The 20,621-nt window shown below is 60.8% G+C and overlaps 2 protein-coding genes across 2 annotated transcripts in view; both read left to right on the top strand.

Moving 5' to 3' along the window:
- PTDSS2 (phosphatidylserine synthase 2) overlaps nt 1-7,091 on the top strand; it is a 29,647-nt gene extending 22,556 nt beyond the window's left edge. The window contains 3 exon segments of the mRNA XM_080346192.1: nt 1,351-1,496; nt 4,972-5,157; nt 6,035-7,091. Of these exon segments, the coding sequence (XP_080202318.1) occupies nt 1,351-1,496; nt 4,972-5,157; nt 6,035-6,179 (477 nt within the window). The 3' untranslated portion in view covers nt 6,180-7,091.
- Nucleotides 7,092-13,432: 6,341 nt separating this feature from the next.
- On the top strand, nt 13,433-18,627 carry SYT12 (synaptotagmin 12; the record flags this gene model as incomplete). Its single annotated transcript, XM_080345774.1, has 7 exons — nt 13,433-13,469; nt 14,901-15,094; nt 15,771-16,163; nt 17,313-17,528; nt 17,602-17,722; nt 17,918-18,051; nt 18,454-18,627. The coding sequence occupies 7 exons, from the start codon at nt 13,433-13,435 to the stop codon at nt 18,625-18,627; spliced, it is 1,269 nt and encodes a 422-aa protein (XP_080201900.1).
- Nucleotides 18,628-20,621: the final 1,994 nt, after the last annotated feature.

The following is a 20,621-nucleotide window of genomic DNA, read 5'->3' as shown; positions in this document are numbered from 1 at the left end:
TTGTTCTTGCTGGCTGAACAGTGTTGATCGGCAATGTGTGCGATATAAACTATGAACGTAATTCAGCAAGTACGTGCTGCTGCCAGAATATTGGCTTTGGGTGGCAGTGGCTGCTTTCTGTGGAGCTGAAGCCGATACAGGTCGCGCTACAGCTGGAGGGGGCTGCGACCAAACCTCTACATTAGCGCTGGGCAAAACAGAACCACCGTGTGACACTTGTAGTGGCTCCGGAGCCCACGGGCGTTAACCAGTTTTCTGTATTACTGCTGTGGTGCAGGACAGAACTGATTTTTTGCCAATTGCTGGAGCAGCGTGCCATTGAGCACCTTGAAACGTGAGGGTGTGAAATGCGGTGGTTAATGGGGGTCTGTCCAGCACAGCTCCCCATCCCCGTTTGAGTTGGTTTGGCAAACCCCCACCGCTCGCCATAAGCTGACGTTTCCGCCACTGTGGGACCGCAGGCCCCAGCGTGCCCACAACAGCCTGCACTTGCAAACTCGGGCAGCTGGATCGAGCTCACGTCGCCCGATTTCCGCGACACGAAGTGTCTGCCGAGTTCCCATAGTGCAGTGGATTGCTGGGGTTCCCAGAGCGAAGTAAAGTGCCCGCATTAAATCAATGCGCTTCCCGAATGGTTGCTGTGTGCGCACTCCCAGCTCTTTGTACCTGAAAAGTCGGGATCTGGTGCTGGAGCAGATTTGGCAAGTGAGAGATCCCGTGGAGCCTATAGGAGTCCTTGGTATAACGCTGTTTCTTTGAGCCAAGCCCAGCTCCAGCTGGCGGTTCACGAGCAACTCCAGGTATTGGCTCACTCCTTTGGATTAAACAACACTTAATGCCACTTGTTATCGTTTCTTTTGAAGTGAGAAACTTGTGGGTGCTTGCTCATGGGCTCACGTTGCCAGGGCAACTCCCTCGCGAACACTTCGCTAGAAATGCGTGAGCAATTCTGAGCTGGCTTGGGCAGCGAGGTTTGCGTAACTGTGTAAAACCAGACCCAAAAGAGCCCTGGACGTGCCGCTCCTGCCTCTGGGTATCCCGGCTTCCCTCAGCCACATTTTAAATGACAGCAAAATGCTTTTCAGCATTCATTATCAGTATTTCTGCAGGTACTTCAGACTCCTGGTGAACTTGTGCAAAATCAGAGGCAGTGCGTGTGCAGGTTTCTGCTGTGGGTTTTTGATACCCCATCCAGCACACAGACTGGTAAAAGGCCGACTGCTGGTGCCAGCTGCGGGTGTGGTGCCCAGCAGCACCCAGCAGCACTCGGTGGGGAGAGGGCGGAGGAGAGGGAGATCCCGGCTTCCTTCGCTGGAGTTTGCCATGTAATTAAAATGTCCTTTCTCTCAGTTTTTATTGGCAGAGCTGAACACGTTCTACTTGAAGTTTGTCCTTTGGATGCCACCAGAACACTACTTGGTCCTGTTGCGACTCGTCTTTTTTGTCAATGTGGGAGGTGTGGCTATGAGAGAGATCTACGACTTCATGGATGACCCGTAAGCCAGTCCCCTGTCTATATACTCTGTCGAGCTTCACTTGCCTTGGTTTGAATTTGCTCCGGCTTGTTGGCATCCCTCTCAGGGCAATAGTTCAGCTTGTTGGGCACAAAAAGACCTAATCCCAAAGCATCTGCTTTGTGTTTTTTGTTTTGGAGGTAAAATTCTGACCATGTCTGGTTGGAGAACAGCTGCTGTTAGGGGCACGAACGGTGCTGCAGACCGGTGGCCGGGAGCTGCAGTCCTTACATGGACCTTCGAAGGACAACAGGGCCCAAACTAAAACAAGAAGTGTTTCCTCAAGGTGCTGCTTTTCTGGAGCTGTGTTCCCGCTGGTCCCCTGGGGGATATCCTCCCGATATCCTCTCGCAGACCAGAGGACCCTCTGTAGCACACTCGTACACAACATGCATGTCCTCCTCACGCATCATGTGTGTCCTCGCTGCTTTTGTTTCTGCAGAGCACCTAAAACCCAAGGAAGCTTTGTTCTCAAAGCCGCATTTTCTTTTACGTTTTAGTCATGATGTCACAGTTTGCCTGAGCCCACTTGTTAAGCCCAAGGCTCCGTCTGGGCTCAGGGATGTCCGATGGCTGTCGCTGGCCAGCACAGCCCGTGTCTGTGTCCAGCGTTCAGGGCTGCAGCACTGAGGATCAGGGTCCCTTGCGAGGCTGTGACCCTGCGCTGGGACGAGGGCCGGCCAGCCTCGCGCAGGTGACTCTGGGACACTCGGCAGCTGCCCTGCCTTCGCTGTGGGACCCTCCTCCAGCTGTGCGGTGAGAAGAGGTCCTGCCTCTGGCTGCTGAGCTCCTCTCCTCAGCACCGCTCACGGCCTGCTGCTCCTCCCGGTTGGCTTGGAAGAACTCCTTTGCTGTGTTTCAGCCCATGGCGCACACTGAGGTTTGGAGCCATCAGTCACCAGTGCCTCGTTGCTGGTTCGGTTTGTCGGCATCTTTGAATGAGCGCGAGTCCCTCGAGGCAGCAGAGGCTCCTCCTGAGCTGCGTGGCTTCGCCGTGGCCGCCACCGCCCGCCGTGCCGCTGCCGCCGTGCCAGCCCCTCGCCTCTGGGCGTCCCGGCTCTGCCCTCCTCGTGCAGAAACCCCAGTGTCGGGACTTACCCAGCATCTCTGGAAGGCTTCTGCAGCTGGACGTGGATCCTGCGTTTCAGGTCATCTTCCCCTGTTTTACCGGCTCAGCTGGGTGCGTTTGCGCCTGCGCATCCTTTGGAACCAAGGGACCGCTTTGGATTCTCCCTGTTGTGCTGCAGGGGGAAGCTGCTGGTGCAGAGCAGCTCATACCTCAGGCTGACAGCGTGTGAGAATCCTCCCTCACCTTTTCCTTCTGGAAACTCGCTCGAGTTTGTAATGGACAAAGTTTGGAAGATTCCCTTAACCTGCCCTGTCAGAAACACGGCTGGTTACCTTGGCTTTGTCTGAGGTAACTGATCAGATCTCAGCAGGTAACCCTGCGATGTTCAGTCTAGAGAGCAGTGAAGTTCATCTGATTCAGAACTCTTAGTATCTGCAGACAGTTGCAGGGCTTTGCCTCAGGAGCTGGGTCTGAGCATGCTGACAGTGAAGCATCTAGAATGGAAACGGCCCAAGAAAAGAGGGGTGGCTCCTGGAGCTGCTCTCCGTGACGTGCCACGCTCCTGCTGATCAACACGCTGCTGGCATTCTTGAGACTCTTCTGACCAGAAATATCTTGATGCAAGTGTCTGTGGCACTTGACCTTGTCATATCTGCCTGCTTTCCAGTTCCCACACCCCTTCTAAGGAGTCTGCATGGAGGCCATCTTATTCCTCAAATTAAAAAGGACTTTTCTTTAAAATCTTTGATGAGAAGAAGGGCAGGAAACAAGCTCTCTTCCTTGGCAGCTTTAGGTTCTGCGCAGATCTTCTGTCGGGGTTACCTTTCATTCTTTTTATCAGCGTGCTGTCATGAGCGAGCGCAAACGACAGCAGGTGAGGCAGCGATGAGCGGCCCGAGCCACGCGGACAGCTGGAGTTCCCAGCGAGAGCTGCGCTGCGCCGCCTTTGCGCTCCCCACGCGGCAGGCGGCTCTGCCCACCCAATCTGTCACAACGCATGCACCGCCTGGAGCAGCTTCTGGAGCCCTTTCAGCTCAGCTGCTCTGGGCAGGTACTTTTTAAACCCGAATGTGCTCATCCCATCCGCATCAGCAATAACCTGCTCTACATTTACTGCATTGTCTTTTCTTCCAGTGTATTTGGATGATTTTGTGTAGTTTGAATATGACTCTCAGGCCTCATGTTTGTGAAACTGTGTGGATTGCGTGCTGGGATTGCAATGGCTGCCCTGGATCAGCAGACGAGAGAGAAGCCGTTTGCTCAGCGCCCTCCCCAGGGCGATGCAGTGGAGTGGATGTGTCCGAGCAGCAGGAAAATGCCTGCGGAAGGAAGGAAGGACGGACGCCCTCCCCAGTACAGCTGCTGGTGTCTAATGGGGAGAGGGGAACAGAAACGGGAGCTCCATGTGTCTTGGTGCGTGGGCACCGGGCCGTACAGCCGCTGGAGGCTGTTGGGCAGCGTGAGCAGAGGGAAATCCTCACCAGGGACTTGTTAGGTCGCTTCTCCTCCATCCACTGGCAAGAAAGTGCAGCCCAAAGAGCTTGGGTGGCTGCTGAACACCGGGGCGTTTGCTGAGTCCGTGTGGGGCCAGCTCACCAGCCCGTGGCTATTTTGGTTTGATATCTTTCCCATGCAGGAACAGGAACCCAAAAGATGGTATTTCCAATCTCTCGTGCAAATCAAGCCTCTGAATAGCCCGCTTGGTTCTCCTGCAGGTTAATTTCTGGCGTTGCTGGTGGGCGAGTCCCTCTCCAGGCTGGTCCGTAGCACTGCAGCTCCTCATGGACTCGGTACTGCTTGAAAACAGACTCTGTGCATTCAGGATTTATTGTGCGTTTGCCCCACGGCTGCGTTGCCCTGGAAGCGGAACGCTGGCCCTGTGCCTCCACTGTCTTCCCTTGCCTCTTGGTTATCGAGCTCGGTTCTTTCAAAATCTGTTGAGAGGTCACTAGTGACAGCTCGCCGAATAGCTGTTGGGGCAGAGGGTGGGTTTGGGAATGCAGCTCCGTGGGGTTCAGTGTGGGTACGGCAGCGTGACCTGGAGCAGGAGCAGAGCTCCCGTTTCCCACCGTGCCCTGAACCGTGGCTGATCTCAGCCTGGTAAGGTAATTGCTGTAGTGGATTTACCAGTCCCCTGAAAACGGGGATGCTGGATGTGTCACAGGATGGTGATTTCATACATTTTCAGAGCCTCTCAGAGGAAATTTAACTAATGCCAGCATGGAAGTTGTCAGCCTGCATAGGCTTAGTGCATGTGCAAGCCAAACTAGACTTTTCAAATCGTGCAAGGCTGAATGAAGTTGTTACCCAGCTGTCTTTTTGTGGCTGTTACTGTGGATGCTTCATTTCACAGCAGCAGCTTTGCTTTACCCGTGTGTGTCTTCGCAGGAAGTTCCACAAGAAGCTGGGCCAGCAGGCGTGGCTGGTGGCCGCCATCACCGCCACCGAGTTCCTGATCGTCGTCAAGTACGACCCCTACACGCTGACGCTGTCTCTCCCGTTCTACATCACCCAGTGCTGGATCCTGGGCATCATCCTCGTGCTCACCTGGACAGCCTGGCGGTTCTTCATCCGGTGCGCAGCGCTGCTCTCTGCGGGCTGTCACACGAGCAGGGGGTTTGCTGGGCGGGATCCTGGGTTTGTGTCTGGATCAGGCCTCCGGCAGCGCTGGGCTCTGTGCGGCACTGGTGTCAGTGGTGCTGTGGAAGCAGCGGTGCGTGCCTGCTGCCCCGGGCTTGCCGGGTGTGTGGTGCTGGCAGCCGAGATCAGGGGTGGGTTTTCCTGTGCTCTGAGTTAGACAAGGCTGGGATGTTTTACACCTTCATTGCAAGAGCCTGTGCTCTGAGTTAGACAAGACTGAGACGTTTTACACCTTCATTGCAAGAGCCTGTGCTCTGAGTTAGACAAGACTGAGACGTTTTACACCTTCATTGCAAGAGCCTGTGCTCTGAGTTAGACAAGACTGAGACGTTTTACACCTTCATTGCAAGAGCCTGTGCTCTGAGTTAGACAAGACGGGGACGTTTTACACCTTCATTGCAAGAGCCTGTGCTCTGAGTTAGGCAAGGCTGAGATGTTTTACGTCTTCATTGCAAGGACAACGTGCTGTGCCGCGATTGTCCGAGCGGTCCCAGCGTCAGCGACAAGTGAGCTGACTGGAGGGCTGTGGTTTGGGTGCGAAGGGAAGGCGGCTGTGGGAGGGAGGGCGTGCAGACGCTGTGCCACCGCAGCCATGCTCCTCCAAGAGGTGACAACAACCAGACTGGCAGCAAAACGCACACCCTCCCAGTGAAGCAGTGCTCTCCGCAGTTTCACACGTTTCCAGCAAGAGACTCCAGTGGGCTGTGTTATCCCAGGGGCACTTGCATCCAGAGCACGCTTGCTGATTGTTTCTGTCGTGTGTTGATGTTGTTTATTCACATCACCGGTTCATCTCTGTTTTTCTTTGTAGTGACATCACTTTGCGGTATAAGGAGATAAGGCGACAGAAGCAAGAGCACAAATATGAAAAGGACAAATGCCTGAGCAACGGTGACGGACTCTCATCGATGCTGGATGAACAAAACGGGAACAAACTAAGGGAGAGGAAGCCTTGAGCAGCAAAGGGCTGTCAGGAACTCTAGTGCTCGAGCTGGCCTGGTGGCAGTTCCAAGCTTATCCTACCTAACTTGTACTTGTCGTTGTTAGCTTTCCAAGGTGTGGAAATCCTCTCGGGGCAAAGGTGTCGCCCGCACCCTTTCTCCTCGGGTGCGGCGGGCAGGGCCGCAGGTCTGTGAGTGGTGACGTGGGGTCGTGGCGGGGGCACTGCGCGTCTGCCTCCGGCGCACGGCCTGGAGACGGGGCCTCCGGGACAGAGCGCAAAGGCAGTTTAGCTGATTATTTCCAGTGAGCTGTGGGATTTCGACGTTGACGTTTGGGCATTAGGAACACTTGTTTTGGAGTGTACAGATACCAGGCACAGGAAACGGTTTATTTTCGTTCTGCTGACACTACTTGAGCTGTGGAGTAAAATTGCGTGGAGCGTTCAGCCACCGGTTAACGGAGCTGCAGCGGGAGAAACGTAGAGAAACCGAAGCTTGTGAACAAGTTGCGTAACTTGCACAGAATGTCAAACACTACACTACTGTTACAGGCCCTGTGCTGCGGGGCCGTTGCCTTTCTCTGAACTGACTTTCAACGTCCTGGAGTAGCCTACAATAGTTTTATGTTGTACCACTGCTCTAGGGAGACAGACGACTTCTCCTTAGCTCTTTTTTTAATTTTTATTTTAGTCTTGGGCATCTCTTAAGTGTAAGGGAAGGTTAAAGAAGAAAGGTCAACCTGCCTTTCCTTCGCTTCGTGGAGTAAAACATATAACAAGCAGAAAACTGGGAGTTACTCCATCAGTCTCAAGTTATTTGCCTTATTCTCGACTCTTTCATTGCTCACCAGAGGGTTTTGTTCCTGTGCGGGCAGGACGGGCTCTGTCCTGGCTGTGTCCCTGCCGTGTCCCGGCTCTGTCACCGCTCTGCTCCGTTCCTGCCCGTTGCTCCAGGTAAGCGGGGCTGGGGAGGTGCCGTGCGGTCCGGCTGCCGCCCCAGCAGCTGGGCAAACCGCTTGGAAACCTGGGCTGCTTTGGTTTTTGAGGTCATTATTCCAAACTGCAAGTGCTCCACTAGGCATCAGTTTTGTAACCTCTGCTCTGAGCCTTTCGTTGGTGCGGAAGGCACTGACGTAACCACATCATTTTTTTGGGTACTATGGTCTGGCTGTTAAGGGTATTTTTCAAGGAAGCGTTGATCCGGAAGAAAATGACATCGACACCACCAGTAGAGTTTCCAGAGTGCACCTGGAGCTTTGTGAGCAGCCGAGGGCTCGCGGAGCTGCTAGCTGGCAGCGGCTGCGGATTTGCTCCGCTTTGCTCTCGCACGCGGATGACAACCGAGATCCGCGTTTCTCCCGTGTTTGCAGAGTGACCCGAATACTTCCCACCCCGAACGGGCGCGGAGCGGCAGGCAGCGGGCATTGGCGGGGCGGGCTGTGGCACCCGCAGGGCTCAGCGAGGGGGGCGGTTTGGGGATGGGGTGACCGACCCGAGGCAGCTTTGCTGGGTGTCCCATCCGCGGGTGCTGCTCCGCGGCTGCTCCGGAGTATCTGCTGAGTGAGGAGGTGCTGACACCTTTGGGAGCGCGCAGAGGGCGCAGGGTCGAGCAGATATTTAATTCCACGCCTTTCCAGCCGCAGGCCTGTCCTAGGAGCCGTGAGCCGGTGGGTTGGTGGCTCGTCCTGGGGTGTTGTGCTCGTGTGGTCCCCGCTGAGCGCAGCTCAGGCCGGTCTGGGTTCCGTTTGTACTCGTTGACACGAGCACAGGGGTGCGGGCAGGGCTGGGGGCTGGGCTGCGCCTGCCCCCCGACCCGCTCTGTGCGCCGGAACCGCTGGTGAGCTGGGAATCGCTGGTGCGCTGGGAACTGCTGGTACGCTGGGAACCGCTGGTGCCGCCGTGCCCGTCCCTCCCCCCTGTCACACCGACCCGGCTGTGCCCCCGCGCCGCGGTCCGGCCGGGCTGGCTGCCGCAGCCCCGTAATAAAGCGATGTTTGCTGGTGTGCTCTTTGGTACAACCTGCGCGCTCCGCTTGTCTCACTCATCACCTCGCACGTGGAAACCGTCCTCTCGCCATTCGGAAACGCTTCTGGCAGTGCATTCACCCAGGGGAGTGAACCCTGCAGCACCATCCCATCATCGCGGCCTGCTGGTGTGGGGACCCTGCGATCATCCTGCTGGGTGTGAGGGACCCTGTGACCATCCTGCTGGCGTGGGGACCCTGCAATCATCCTGCCAGGTGTGAGGGTCCCTGTGATCATCTTGCTGGTGTGGGGACCCTGCGATCATCCTGCTGGTGTGAGGGATCCTGTGACCGTCCTGCTGGTGTGAGGGATCCTGTGACCGTCCTGCTGGTGTGAGGGATCCTGTGACCGTCCTGCTGGTGTGCGATCCCTCTGTCCATCCCCGGGAGCAGCTCGCAGGACGCTCCCGAGCAGCTAATGAGCTTCAGTAACGTTGGGGTGACATCAATGAGGCAGAGACGAGTGGCAGCAGGTGCACACATCTGCACACATCTGCACCTGCTGCGTGTTTCTCAGTGCCCTTGGTCAGAAAACCCAAAGGATCCGTTCCTGTGGCGGGTGTCCTGGTGTTTGGGTTTCTCCCAGGTAAGGTGTTTGGTGTAGGAAGGAAAACAGGGCAGTGGGTGGGTGAGGGTGCTCAGCTGGTGCTGTGGTGGGGGTGAGTTCCTTGCAAGGGCTTTCTCTGTGCTGGAGGCAGCTCTGGGATTTTGCACTGCTTTTTTTTGGTTGGTTTTTCCCCTGTGGCTTTTTGGTCCTATTGCTGGTGCTTTTGGCATCATCAGCTTCTGACGTATCTTGTGCTCCTGTGTTTTATTTTTATTCTAAGCTGGCTTGCTGAGAAGTGCCCAGCACAGAGCGGCTCCTGTCCCTGTCCCTGTCCCTGTCCCCTGTCCCCTGTCCCTGTCCCCTGTCCCTGTCCCCTGTCCCTGTCCCCTGTCCCTGTCCCCTGTCCCTGTCCCCTGTCCCTGTCCCGCTGCTGAGGAGCTGCGGTGCCTGTTCCACAGGTCCAGCCCGAGGGGCACATGGGGCTGGGGGCTCTTGTCCTTGAGGAACCTGCTGGTTTCCTGCCAGGGAGCCTCAGGAGCACAGACCTGGGCTGAGCATCCTCCGGCTCCTCACCTGGTGCTGGTCCTGCAGTGCTGAGCATCCTTCCGCTCCTCACCCGGTGCTGGTCCTGCAGTGCTGAGCATCCTTCCGCTCCTCACCCGGTGCTGGTCCTGCAGTGCTGAGCATCCTCCGGCTCCTCACCCGGTGCTGGTCCTGCAGTGCTGAGCATCCTCCGGCTCCTCACCCGGTGCTGGTCCTGCAGTGCTGAGCATCCTCCGGCTCCTCACCCGGTGCTGGTCCTGCAGTGCTGAGCATCCTCCGGCTCCTCACCCGGTGCTGGTCCTGCAGTGCTGAGCATCCTTCCGCTCCTCACCTGGTGCTGGGCCTGCAGTGCTGAGCAGCCGCGTTTGGGCTGCTTCTGTGGATTTTTTTTGCGGGGGGGGATTTGTTTTGTTTTTGTGGTGCCTTCCCCCCCCCCCGAAGGATAAGTGGTGTTTTGAATCATTTTTAGGCTGAGAATGTTGCACACCGCTGCTCTATATGGTGTTTGCTACAGGAATTCAGACAGGAGGGGGGGTCCTGGGCAGCAGGGGGGACTTGGGGGACAGCGCGGGGGGTTGTGGACAGCGGGGGCGGTTTGGGGACACCGGAGGGGTTTTGGGGCACCGGGGGATGCTGATGCTCGGGGGGGGAGCCCCGAAATCCCGGGAAGGGGGGGGGCGGGAGGAACCGGCCCCGCTTCACCCGGGGGGCGGTCCCGGGGCTGAGCTTCCCCCGGCGGGTGGAGTCCGGGGCGGCCCCGCCCGCATCCCCGCTCCGGCGGCCGCGTCCCCATCCGCGCTCCCCGCCCGCGGCCGAAAATGCCCGTTTCTGGCCCGAAGCAGCGGTGAGTCGCGGCCGCGGAGCCGGCAGCGCGCGGCGGGCGCCTCGGCCCGGGGGACGCGGAGTTGCGGTGCGGCCGGGGGATGCGACACGGTGGCGGTGCGGGGGCTTTGCCGTGTGCCGGGCTCCCCGCGGGGCTGGCAGCGACCCTGCCCGCTCCGCGCTGGCTTTTGGGGTGAGGGTTTGGAGGTCTCGGGGATTGCTATGTATTTGTTATTATTATTATTGCTATCATTATTATTTACGGCAACTTGCCGAGGAAAGTTGCCAGCCTGCGGAGCTGGGTGCTGAGAGCCTGGGGGGGAGACTCCTCCTGCGTGTGCCCCGAAGACCCGGCCCCATCGCGGCGGGGGGGCGGACCCATCTCCTCGGCAGCCCCGGGCAGCAGCGGCTCCTCCGCCGCGCATCCTTTGCACCCCCCCTTCCCGGCTATTGCATCCCCCTTCCTGGCCATTGCATCCCCCCTCCGGCCATTGCATCCCCCTTCCTGGCCATTGCATCCCCCTTCCCGGCCCTTGCACTCCCCGCTCCGGCCATTGCATCCCCCCTCCGGCCATTGCATCCCCCCTCCGGCCATTGCATCCCCCTTCCCCGCCATTGCATCCCCCACTCCGGCCATTGCATCCACCCTTCCCGGCCATTGCACCCCCCCATTCCCGGCCATTGCACCCCCCCATTCCCGGCCATTGCATCCCCCCCTCCGGCCATTGCATCCCCCCCTCCGGCCATTGCATCCCTCCTCCCGGCTATTGCAGCCCCTGCGGCCGCCCGGCAGCGGCTCTGGGCAGGGGGGGCCGCAGCCGTTGTGTCCCCCCGTCAACCCCGAGGCAGAGAAACCGTGTGGGAATCGCTTTCCAGCCCCCCCGGGGGTGCAGAGGCCGCCCAGCTCATTGCACGGTGAGCGGAGACGCAGAGCCCGGCAGCCGGTCCCGGATCGCGGAGCTGCGGCAAAGTGTCGCTGTGCGCCCGAGCCCTCCCCGTGCCCCCCGAGCTCTCCTCGTGCCCTCCGAGCCCTCCCCGTGCCCTCCGAGCCCTCCCCGTGCCCCCCGAGCTCTCCCCGTGCCCTCCGAGCCCTCCCCGTGCCCCCCGAGCTCTCCTCGTGCCCTCCGAGCCCTCCCCGTGCCCCCTGAGCCGCTAAGCGGGGACCCCCCAGCAGTGTGTCCCCCCCCATCCCGGTTCCTGCTGTTCCCCATCAGGGGCTGCTCGGAAATCGCTGCATTTGTCCCCATTCCGGGGGACCCGCTGCTGCCGATGCCGGGGCCGCGGGGGGGTCCCCGCTCTGCTCCGCGGAGCCCTGGAGGTAAAACACAACAACGGGCCTTGGGGAGGCTCCGGGCTGTTCTGGGGGCAAAGCCAGTGTTGCCTGGGCCAAGCCTGCCCGTGGGGTGTAGAATGGTGCAGGGGCCTCGTTTGGGGTGTAAAGGGGCTGGGATGGATGCCCGGGCTGCGGGGTTCGGATGGGAAGGCAACGGGGCTTGGGATTGGGCAGGAACTGGGGCAGAGCCCAAATCTGTGTGTTTTCTTGAGTTTGGGTTTTTTTGTTGGTGTTTGTTGGTTGTTTTTTGGGGGGGGCGGGGGATATTGATAAATGTGCCATCAGCAAACTCCATCTGACTTTTCTGCCCTGCGGCTGCAGGCCGGACAGGGCTTTGTGCTCAGGGGGTGGAATGGAGCGGGACAGAGCCAGGGGGGCTGGATGGGGGTATTGCTGGGGGAATTGCTGGGACATCGCTGGGGGACCAGGCTCACTGATGGGCTGAGTTTAGCCTGGGCTCACCCGTGGGCTGAGTTTGGCCTGGGCTCAGACCAGTGGCCAAGCTGGGTGTTGGGGTCTGCGTTGGGGCAGGAAGGGACAAACGGGCACCAAGATCGCTACTGTGGTTTATGACTTGGACTGTGCCATTTCGGGATTGCGGCTCCGCATCCTCCGCGCCCCACGGTCCCCCAGGATTAACCACCCACCCCAGCGCTGGTGGGGAGCGCTGCCCGGCCTGCCCCTCCTGAGCCCTCGCGCTTGCTTTCCCAGGACGGGATTTGAAAGGCAGCTCAGGAGGGCGACAGAGCAGCTCAGTGGAACTCTCGCAGGGAACAGTTCAGTTAACAAACCCCTTCCTGAGTGCTTTGCACCTGAATCGCTCGCTCAGGACAGGCTGATGTTGCTTTGCCAACAGGAAACTACCGCCTGGTTTAATTCCTGTGCGGAGCTGCAGTCGGTTGCTGCCGCTCTGGGTGATGCTTTGGGAATCTGCTTAGCTCGGTGCTCAGAGCTGGTTAGGAAAGGATGCTCCGGGGAAAGAGCTTTGAACGAAATGGAAAACTGGGGATTCAAAAGCCATTGGAAAGAAATGGAGGGTTTTTAAAAGGAACGTTCGCCCTTCTGCGGAGAAAGTTGGTCCTGAAAACTTCCGTATTTCACATTTTAAAAAGCCACCAGGAAACATAAAAAGAAATGGAGCTTCTTAATTACACACAGCAGTTTTTCAGAACATAAAAAGAGGCTACTTCGAGTAAATCTATTACAATGTTAGTGTGGATTTCAGCGCTGAACAGCGAAATGTCCCTTAAGCTGGGCTCAGTCTGTACATGATATGAGTTCAGCACATTCTCAGCTGTTATTTTACTGAGGTTGGGGCATGAACTGGGCACATCCCAACCCCGTCACAGCCTCACTGGGGCTCTGGGTTAGTGACTTGGTTATGTCTGGAATAAGCCCGACATTTAGAATAAACCCTCCTCCCTTCGCACTGGGTTTGCCCGTCGGGTGTTCGGGGGCTCGATAAACCCCTGGCTGATGACAAACCGGTGCCCGCGCCGGGGTCTCTGGGCTGAGCAGCAGCGCTGCGGTTGTGCTGGGGATGGATCTCGCGTCCGAGTCCCCGGGGAGCCCAGGGGAGGGGGCGGCGGAGCTGCCCCGCTGCGGAACGGGCTCCGGGGCGGCATCGCCCGAGCCCCGACCGGGCGGCCCGGGGGCGGGGAGCGCGCGAAGGGCGGGCTGGGGCCGGACAGGAGAGCGGGAAAGCAGCAAAGGGCGCAAAGGGCTCCCGGGGGCGCATCCACGCGGAGATTGCAAACGGCGCCCGTGAAGCGCTCCCGCGTCAATCCCGCGGCTCTGCGGCCGCTCTCCGCTTCCCGGGGCTCCGGTCCCCCGGCTGCCCCGGCAGCGGCCGCGGCGCTTCAGCGCCGTTCGCTCTGTGCCCGGGGGGAGCGGCTCTGGAGCATCCCTGCGGAAAGCCGAGGACGGCTGGCTCTGGTGCTGGCCGTTGCCCTGACTCCCGTCTGGCGTTGCAGGCTGTCCCGCTAGTGCGCACCGTTCACCATGGACACCGGCCACGTCAGCAGAGCCCGCCTGAGCGGTGAGTACGGGGAGCTGCCGGGGCTGGGGTCCCCCGCCCCACGGGGGTCCGGCTTCACAATGCCAGGGGAAAGCCCTTAAACCCCCAAGCTTCCCACACGGGGTGCTCTGCCCAGAAAACAGGCGACAAGCAGGACGGGGGTTTCCAGCACAGCCGAGGGTGGTACCTGGGGTTATGCAGAAGCTGGAGTCAGGAAGGGGGCGTTCGCCCCAGTTTTGCCCCCCTGCCATAGCAGGAGCCTGTGAACTCCTGGGAGCTGCATGGCACCGAAACCTCCGTGTGTGGGAGCAACCCCCAGAGCTGGAGAGGGGGGAGATCCTGGACCAGGGGAGATCCCAGACTGGGGGTAAATCCCATATGGGGGGTAAATCCCAGACCGGGAGGTAAATCCAAGCCCAGGGGGTAAATCCAAGCCCAGGGGGTAAATCCCAGCCCAGGGGGTAAATCCCAGCCCTTTGCAGCCCAGGGGTTTGGGTTGGGGAGGAAGCAGGACCTGGCTCCTGTCCTGAGGCTTCACCCCACAAGATCCCCCAGAGGGATCAGAATCGGGTGTTTTGGACACAGTGGTGGGTTCACTCCAGTCCCTCCTGTGCTGGCTCCTGCAGGGGAGGTTTGGGGAACAGTGGGTTGTCCCCGTGCCGGGATGTGCTGTGTTGTGCGGGTTGTCCCTGTGCCGGGATGTGATGATGTGCTGTGCTGTGCGGTTTGTCCCTGTGCCGGGATGTGATGTGCTGTGCTGTGCTGTGCTGTGCTGTGCGGGCTGTCCCTGTGCCGGGCTGTGCTGTGCTGTGCGGGCTGTCCCTGTGCCGGGCTGTGCTGTGCGGGCAGCCCTGCCCGGGGCTGTTCCCGGCGGCACCGCGGCGTGACGCGGGAGGGCTCCCGGCAGCGCTCTGCAACGAGAAATCTCTTTCCCCCCCCGTTTTTGCGCTGCACGGAGCGGTGGGTGCTGTTCGGAGGCGATGGAGGCTGGTGCAATGCAGCAGCTCTGGGCTACCACGTCCTCCCACCTGGCAGCCCCACATCGCATCCACGCCTCAGGGCTTTTCCCTGCTTCCAGAAGCTTTTTTCCCCGTTTCTGGGTGTTCTCAGCATCCCCAGCCATGGGAAGCCGCGCGGGTTTCCCCGGGCAGCCGGGGCGATGCAGATGTGACCACAGCTGTGCGGGTGAGGGTCCCCGCACCGGGGGACACAGCGGCTCCCCAATTCCGTGTGTGCCGGCGCGGGGCCGCGATCGCGTGCTCTCCGCGTCCCGGGAAAGCGCAGCGAGGACTGGGAGTTTTTGGCAGTGCTGCTGCCCGGCCCCATTTGAAGCCGCCAGTGGGACGCTGTGATTTACCCCCTCGGCCCATCTCACAGCTCAGAGCTGAGTTTCAGGGGCCGAAGCCTCTGCCCGAGGGCTGTGGCCCCTGATGGTCCCTCGTGTCCCCGCAGCCGCCGCGGCCCCCCCGCGCTGGGAGATCGGCCTCTACGCGGCGGGCGCGCTGGCGCTGCTGGGCATCGCCGCCCTCAACCTCTGGAAGCTCTGGCGCTCAGGCACCTACCCGGCGCCCTCCCCCTTCCCCAACTACGACTACCGCTACCTGGAGCACAAGTACGGCGCGGCGTGCCCAGACCTCAAACACAAGGTACGAGGGTGAAGGTTCGGCTGCTCCCCTTTCGCTCTGCAGCACGCGGGCGGCGGGAGGGGGAAAACGGCCCCTGTGTCCTCTGGCTGGGGGGAGAAGGTGTGGGAGACAAACTGGTGCTGCTGGGGAGCTCGGGGGATGAGCGCGGGGCTGGTGAATGGGGCCTGGGAGCTGCGGGGTTGTACCTTGAATCCTGGGGGCAGTTTTGAGCCCCGCACACCAAAAGCCCTTGAGGTGCTGGAGCGAGTGCAGAGAAGGGAACGGAGCTGGTGAGGGGCTGGAGCACAATGTGATGGAGACTGAGGGACCTGGGGGGTTCAGCTGGAGAACAGGAGCTGAGGGGAGACCTTCTGAGCTCTGACCTGCCTGAAAGGAGCTTGGAGCCAGGGGGGTCGGGCTCTGCTCCCCAGGAACAAGCGCCAGGAGCAGAGGAAACGGCCTCAAGTTGCCCAGGGGAGGTTGAGGTTGGATATGGGGAACAATTTCTTCCCCAAAGGGCTGTGGGGCATTGAACAGGCTGCCCAGGGCAGTGCTGGAGTCACCAGCCCTGGAGGGCTGGACAGACGGACATGAGGTTCTCAGGACACGGGGCAGGGCCATGGTTATGGTTGGACTCAGGATCTGGAGGGTTCAACAATGCTATGACTGCGTGTCCACGTTTCCCTTGCCCTGGCAGCGGGGCCCGGCTCCGGGCTCGCAGAAGGTGCTGGATAAGACGTCCCCCGTGCGCCGGAGCAGCCTGCGTGCAGACGACACCTTCGAGAGCATCACGGAGCTGGGGAGCCTGGAGCTGATGAGCAGGGACCTGGGCTGGGCCCCCTACGGCCCCCTGAAGAAATCGGTGTCAGCCGACTCGCTGAGCTCGGTGTCGTCGCTGGGGAACAGCTTCGGGCAGGACGTCTCGGTGGGGCAGGTGGAGGTGGCGCTGGAGTACGAGGCGCGCGCGGCCGCGCTGCACGTCACGCTGCTGCAGGGCAAGGACCTGCTGGAGAAGGAGGAGGCGCGCTTCGAGTCCTGCTTCATGCGCGTCAGCCTGCTGCCCGCCGAGCACATCGTCGGCATCTCCCGGGTGAGCCCCCCCGGGGACAGCGCGGCAGGCTCTGTGCCCCCGGGCCCCCGGGGCGGAACTTTGTCCCTCCTGGCCCGGGCTGTGCTGTCACTGTTGTCCCCGCGTGTGGCGGTTCCCTGTCCATCGCTCCGTCCCAGGGGCTGGGATGCTGTGGAAGGTGGAGGAAGGGGCTGGGGGGGTTTGGGTGAAACATCCCTTTTTAAGTGTCCCCAAAAGCCGCTGTCGAGAAAGCGAGAGCCTGATTTTCCTTTCAGCAGCTGCTTGTTGGAAGCTCAGGGCCAGGCGCTCTGGTTACTGGGGGTGTCCCGGAGAGGGGCCCCGCGGCAGAGCCCCGCGCCCGTGCTGGGTACCCGCCAGCGCGCGCAAAACCGGGGCCCCAGATATTTCCACTGCGCCCTTTTAAGACCATTTTTCCCATCCAAAGATCAGGCTCTTTACTTCTGCTCTAGAGATATTTATTATTTAGCATCATTATTTATAATTCACTAGCGCTATTTACCCTCTTTTGCTGTCCTGAGACAGCTCATCAAGATACATTTCGTTCCCTTCCTTTAATGCTTCACAGCACTTGGGTTTGGGGGGCTCTGTTTTGCGGTGTGTTGTCGGCGGGCTGTGTCTCTGTCTTTCCGCAGCAGCTGCGGTCTCTGTGCTCCCCCCGGCGATGCTCCAGCCCCGCTGTCTGCAGCCCCGCGCTGACCGGCGCTGCGCAGCCAACAGCTGCAAAGCTGCTTCTCCCTGGGAGCTGCTCCCAGCAGCGATGAGATGTGGAGATGCCATCTGCTAAAAGCACATTCAGGGCTTGTTGAGCCCGTGGGCTCGGGGCTGCGGTCACAGCCCCTTCCCCAAATCCTGCACCCCGGGGTGGCTGAGCGTCCCGGGGGATGCTCCTGTGCCTGAGAGCACCGGACCCACCTTCCGTTTGTAGTTAAAAGAGTTAATGGGTGGTAGGGCAGGTCATGGCCACTATTTTCTACCCCAGTGGCCGGGTGGCTGCAGAGGTCAGGTGGGAATTTTGTCCCCAGCGAGGGACCCTGCGCCCCCTCCCGCGCGCTCCTGCCGATTCGTGCGGGAGAAACGGGGCGGATCTCGGACACGGCCCCGGAACCCCGCGGGTGTCAGGGTCCCAAGACCCCCCAATGCCCCCTCCAGATCCAGCGCAGCGCCTACGCCGTGGCGTTCGACGAGCGGTTCTCCGTCCCGCTGGACCCCGCGGCGCTGGAGGAGAACAGCCTCCGCTTCTCCGTGTTCGGCGTCGACGAGGACGAGCGCAGCGTCAGCACCGGCGTGGCCGAGCTCAAGCTGTCGGACCTGGACCTGCCGGCGCGGCCCTTCAGCGCCTGGCTCTACCTGCAGGACACCAACAAGGTGGGGTCCGCCTCCCGCCCGCGGTTTTGGGGGGTTTCTCCTCCGGGGGGTGACGGCTGGCTGTGTCCCGCAGGCGGTGGACACGGTGGGGGAGATCCTGCTGTCCCTGAGCTACCTGCCCACGGCCGAGCGCCTGACCGTGGTGGTGGTCAAAGCCAAGAACCTGGTGTGGAGCAGCGGCAAAGTGACTGCGGGTGAGCGGGGGACAGGGGTCCTGGTCTTTCTGCACACCCGGGGGGATCCCATCCCGCTCCATCCTCCCACCATGTTTATTGGGGTGGCTCCCACTGGGGACAGACCCCAGGAAGGTCCCCCTCGGTGGTTCCCCCTTTCCCCACCTCGCGGGGGAACCCGTGACTGATGCGGGGCTTTTCTGTCCCGCCGAGCAGATCCCTTCGTCAAGGTGTACCTGCTGCAGGACGGGAGGAAGATCAGCAAGAAGAAGACGGCAGTGAAGAGGGACGACACCAACCCCGTGTTCAACGAGGCCATGATCTTCTCGGTGCCGGCCATCGTGCTCCAGGTCTGTCCCAGCCTGGGGGGCTCCTCGAGGTCCCCGAATCTGCAGGGTGTGAGGGGTTCTGGGGGCTGTAGACACTGTGTGGTGGGGGCCAACATGTGCATAGATGGTGTGGGGGGATGTGTGTGTGGGGTGGGGGTTTAAGGGGATGTGCATCTATAGGGTATGAGAGCACATGTAGTTTTTAAGTATGGGGGTGGCTATGGGTGGGTGGGGTATGAGGGGTGTGTAGATAGGGGTGCTGGGTTTTGTGGGGTGTTTATGGGCCGGGGGCTATAGGGGAGTGTGGGTCAGCACTGGGGGTACGTGTGCGCGCAGCTGCTCAGGAGGGGATGGGGTACACATGTCCGGGGGGTCGGTGCCGGCGATGCCGCTGCCGCGCGGTGACACATGGTGCTCCCGCAGGACCTGTCCCTGAGGGTGACGGTGGCCGAGAGCGGCGAGGACGGCCGGGCCGACAACACGGGCCACGTCCTGATCGGGCCGGCGGCCAGCGGGATGGGCACCACGCACTGGAACCAGATGCTGGCCACGCTGCGCAGACCCGTCTCCATGTGGCACCCGCTGCGGCGCAACTGACTGCGGGGGGACCCGAACCCGGGGCTGCACCCGGCGACACCGGCTCTGCTGGGGACCGCGGGCAGGGGGCTCGCCCGCCACGACGCGACGTTTGCCGGGGCTGAGCCAGACTTTGCGCTGCATCTCGCTGCCGAAACGCTGGGGGACGGAGCGACCCCTCGGCCGCGGCGCCGTCCCCGGCTCGGCCTCGCGTGTGCCGGGGCTGCCAACGGACCCTTCACACGGACCAGAACCAGCGCCGACCTCCCAAACCGCGGCCCGGCCGCCTCCCGAGCGTCCCGCACGCAACTGGTGCCGCCCTGAGCGTGATCCCGCGGCGTCGGGGAGGGGCGTTTCTTGGTTTTCGGTCAAGCTGAGGGAAATGGGGAGGGTGTCGATAAGGTGCCAGCACAGCGGGGTTTCTCTCAGCGTGTGCGCCGCTTCTCTTGGGTTTCAGAGGGATTTTGGTGCCATGCACCGTGGCTGAAATGTTTCCAAAGAGAGTGGAGGAAGGGAGAAGTAACAGCAGAAAAATCAACTGTCATCACACGTGGGTTTTCTTCCGTGTCCGAGCAGTGGCGCCGCTGGCCCCTGGGCTGGCTGCACAGCCGCCTCTGGACTCGACGGGCGGTTTTCAACCTCTTAGGCTTAAGATCTGGGCTCGGAGCCAGTCGCAGGGTCCAGCCCATCGGGGCCCGTGTCCCAGCTGAGCGAGCCCCAGGGCTGTGAGCAGCCGCGCAGCCAATTCCTGCCCCTTTGGAGTCACGCTGGGACTTGCTCGCCACAAATCTCGCTCTTTTTCCCTGAAATGTGGGTGCAGAGGTGAACATCTTTGCCCTGTGACTGGAGGGAGACGTGACAGACCCCTAATTTCTCCATTTTTAATCCCAACTGCAGTTTCAGGGGGAAGGGAGGGGACAAAGCAGTTTGGGTCCTGCCTGCCCGCGGGTTCCTGGCCCGGGGACCGGCCCCTGGGGACGGTTTGGGGTGTTTTGGGAGCTGCTGCCCAGCCTGTTTGGAGGGTGACGGGTGCAGGGTCTGATGGAGCAGGACAGGGGCCAGAGGACGCTCTGGGGACGCAGCCGGGCAGCGGCACCCGCAGCGGCACCCGCAGTGCCTGGGGTGCTGGAGAGGGGAGCGCGGTCAGGGATGTGGTGACCCGAGTGATGCGAGCAGGAAAAGTGTGACTGTGCCATTTATCCCCCATTAAACACAAGACCTTGGGGAAGCTGGAGCCTTTCTGCTCATCCGCGTTCTCCGCCTGACCTGCGTTCTCGTGCCGAGGCTGCGGTTCCTGCGTTGACGTCTCCCCTCGCAGGTGCCTCTCTGCTCTGTCCCCTCTCCGCTCTGTCCCCACACGCACTCGGCCCCGCTCCGCCATGCAGGTTTCCCTCCCCACGCCCCAGCCCTCCCTCCTGCCCACCCCGGGGGCCCCGTGTGCATCTGCTGCCACCCGAGCGGTGCCACCTGGGCAGTGTCACCCGCGCAGTGTCACCCAGCAGTGTCACCCGAGCGGTGCCACCCAAGCGGTGCCACCGAGCAGTGCTGTTCCTCTGGGCTGACGCACGGCGGCCCCAGGCCCGAGGCACAAGCCAAGGCGACGCTGGGAGCTGAGGTAGGTGCTGGTCGGGTTTGCCCGGGGCTGGAAACAGAGGGGTTTTTCAAAGGATCAGGTTTACTGAAGAGTTTTTTTGAAGGTGGAAGGGGGCTGAATACAGATTCACAATCTGTATTAACAGGCATTGAAACTTGGGGGAACACGTGCTCCCTCCTGCTCTGGGGGCTGGCACAGCTCCCACAGCCGTACTCTGCCTTCTGGGGCCTTTCCCAGGACATTTATCTTTTACCGTAGCAGGGAAAAACATCACAGCGACAGCCGATTGCTTTGGGTATTTAATATCCGTCTTTGCTGCCATTCTGCAGCCCCTCTGTGCATCCATCGCTCTGTCACCAGGGGTAACGGGACACGAAGCCGCTCTCGGTCCTGTCTCAGCGCTGCGGTTCAGGGAGCCCCA

The sequence above is a fragment of the Nesoenas mayeri genome, assembly GCF_963082525.1.
Source record: "Nesoenas mayeri genome assembly, chromosome: 5".
Lineage (NCBI taxonomy): Eukaryota > Metazoa > Chordata > Aves > Columbiformes > Columbidae > Nesoenas > Nesoenas mayeri.
This window is presented reverse-complemented; position numbering and strand designations above follow the sequence as displayed.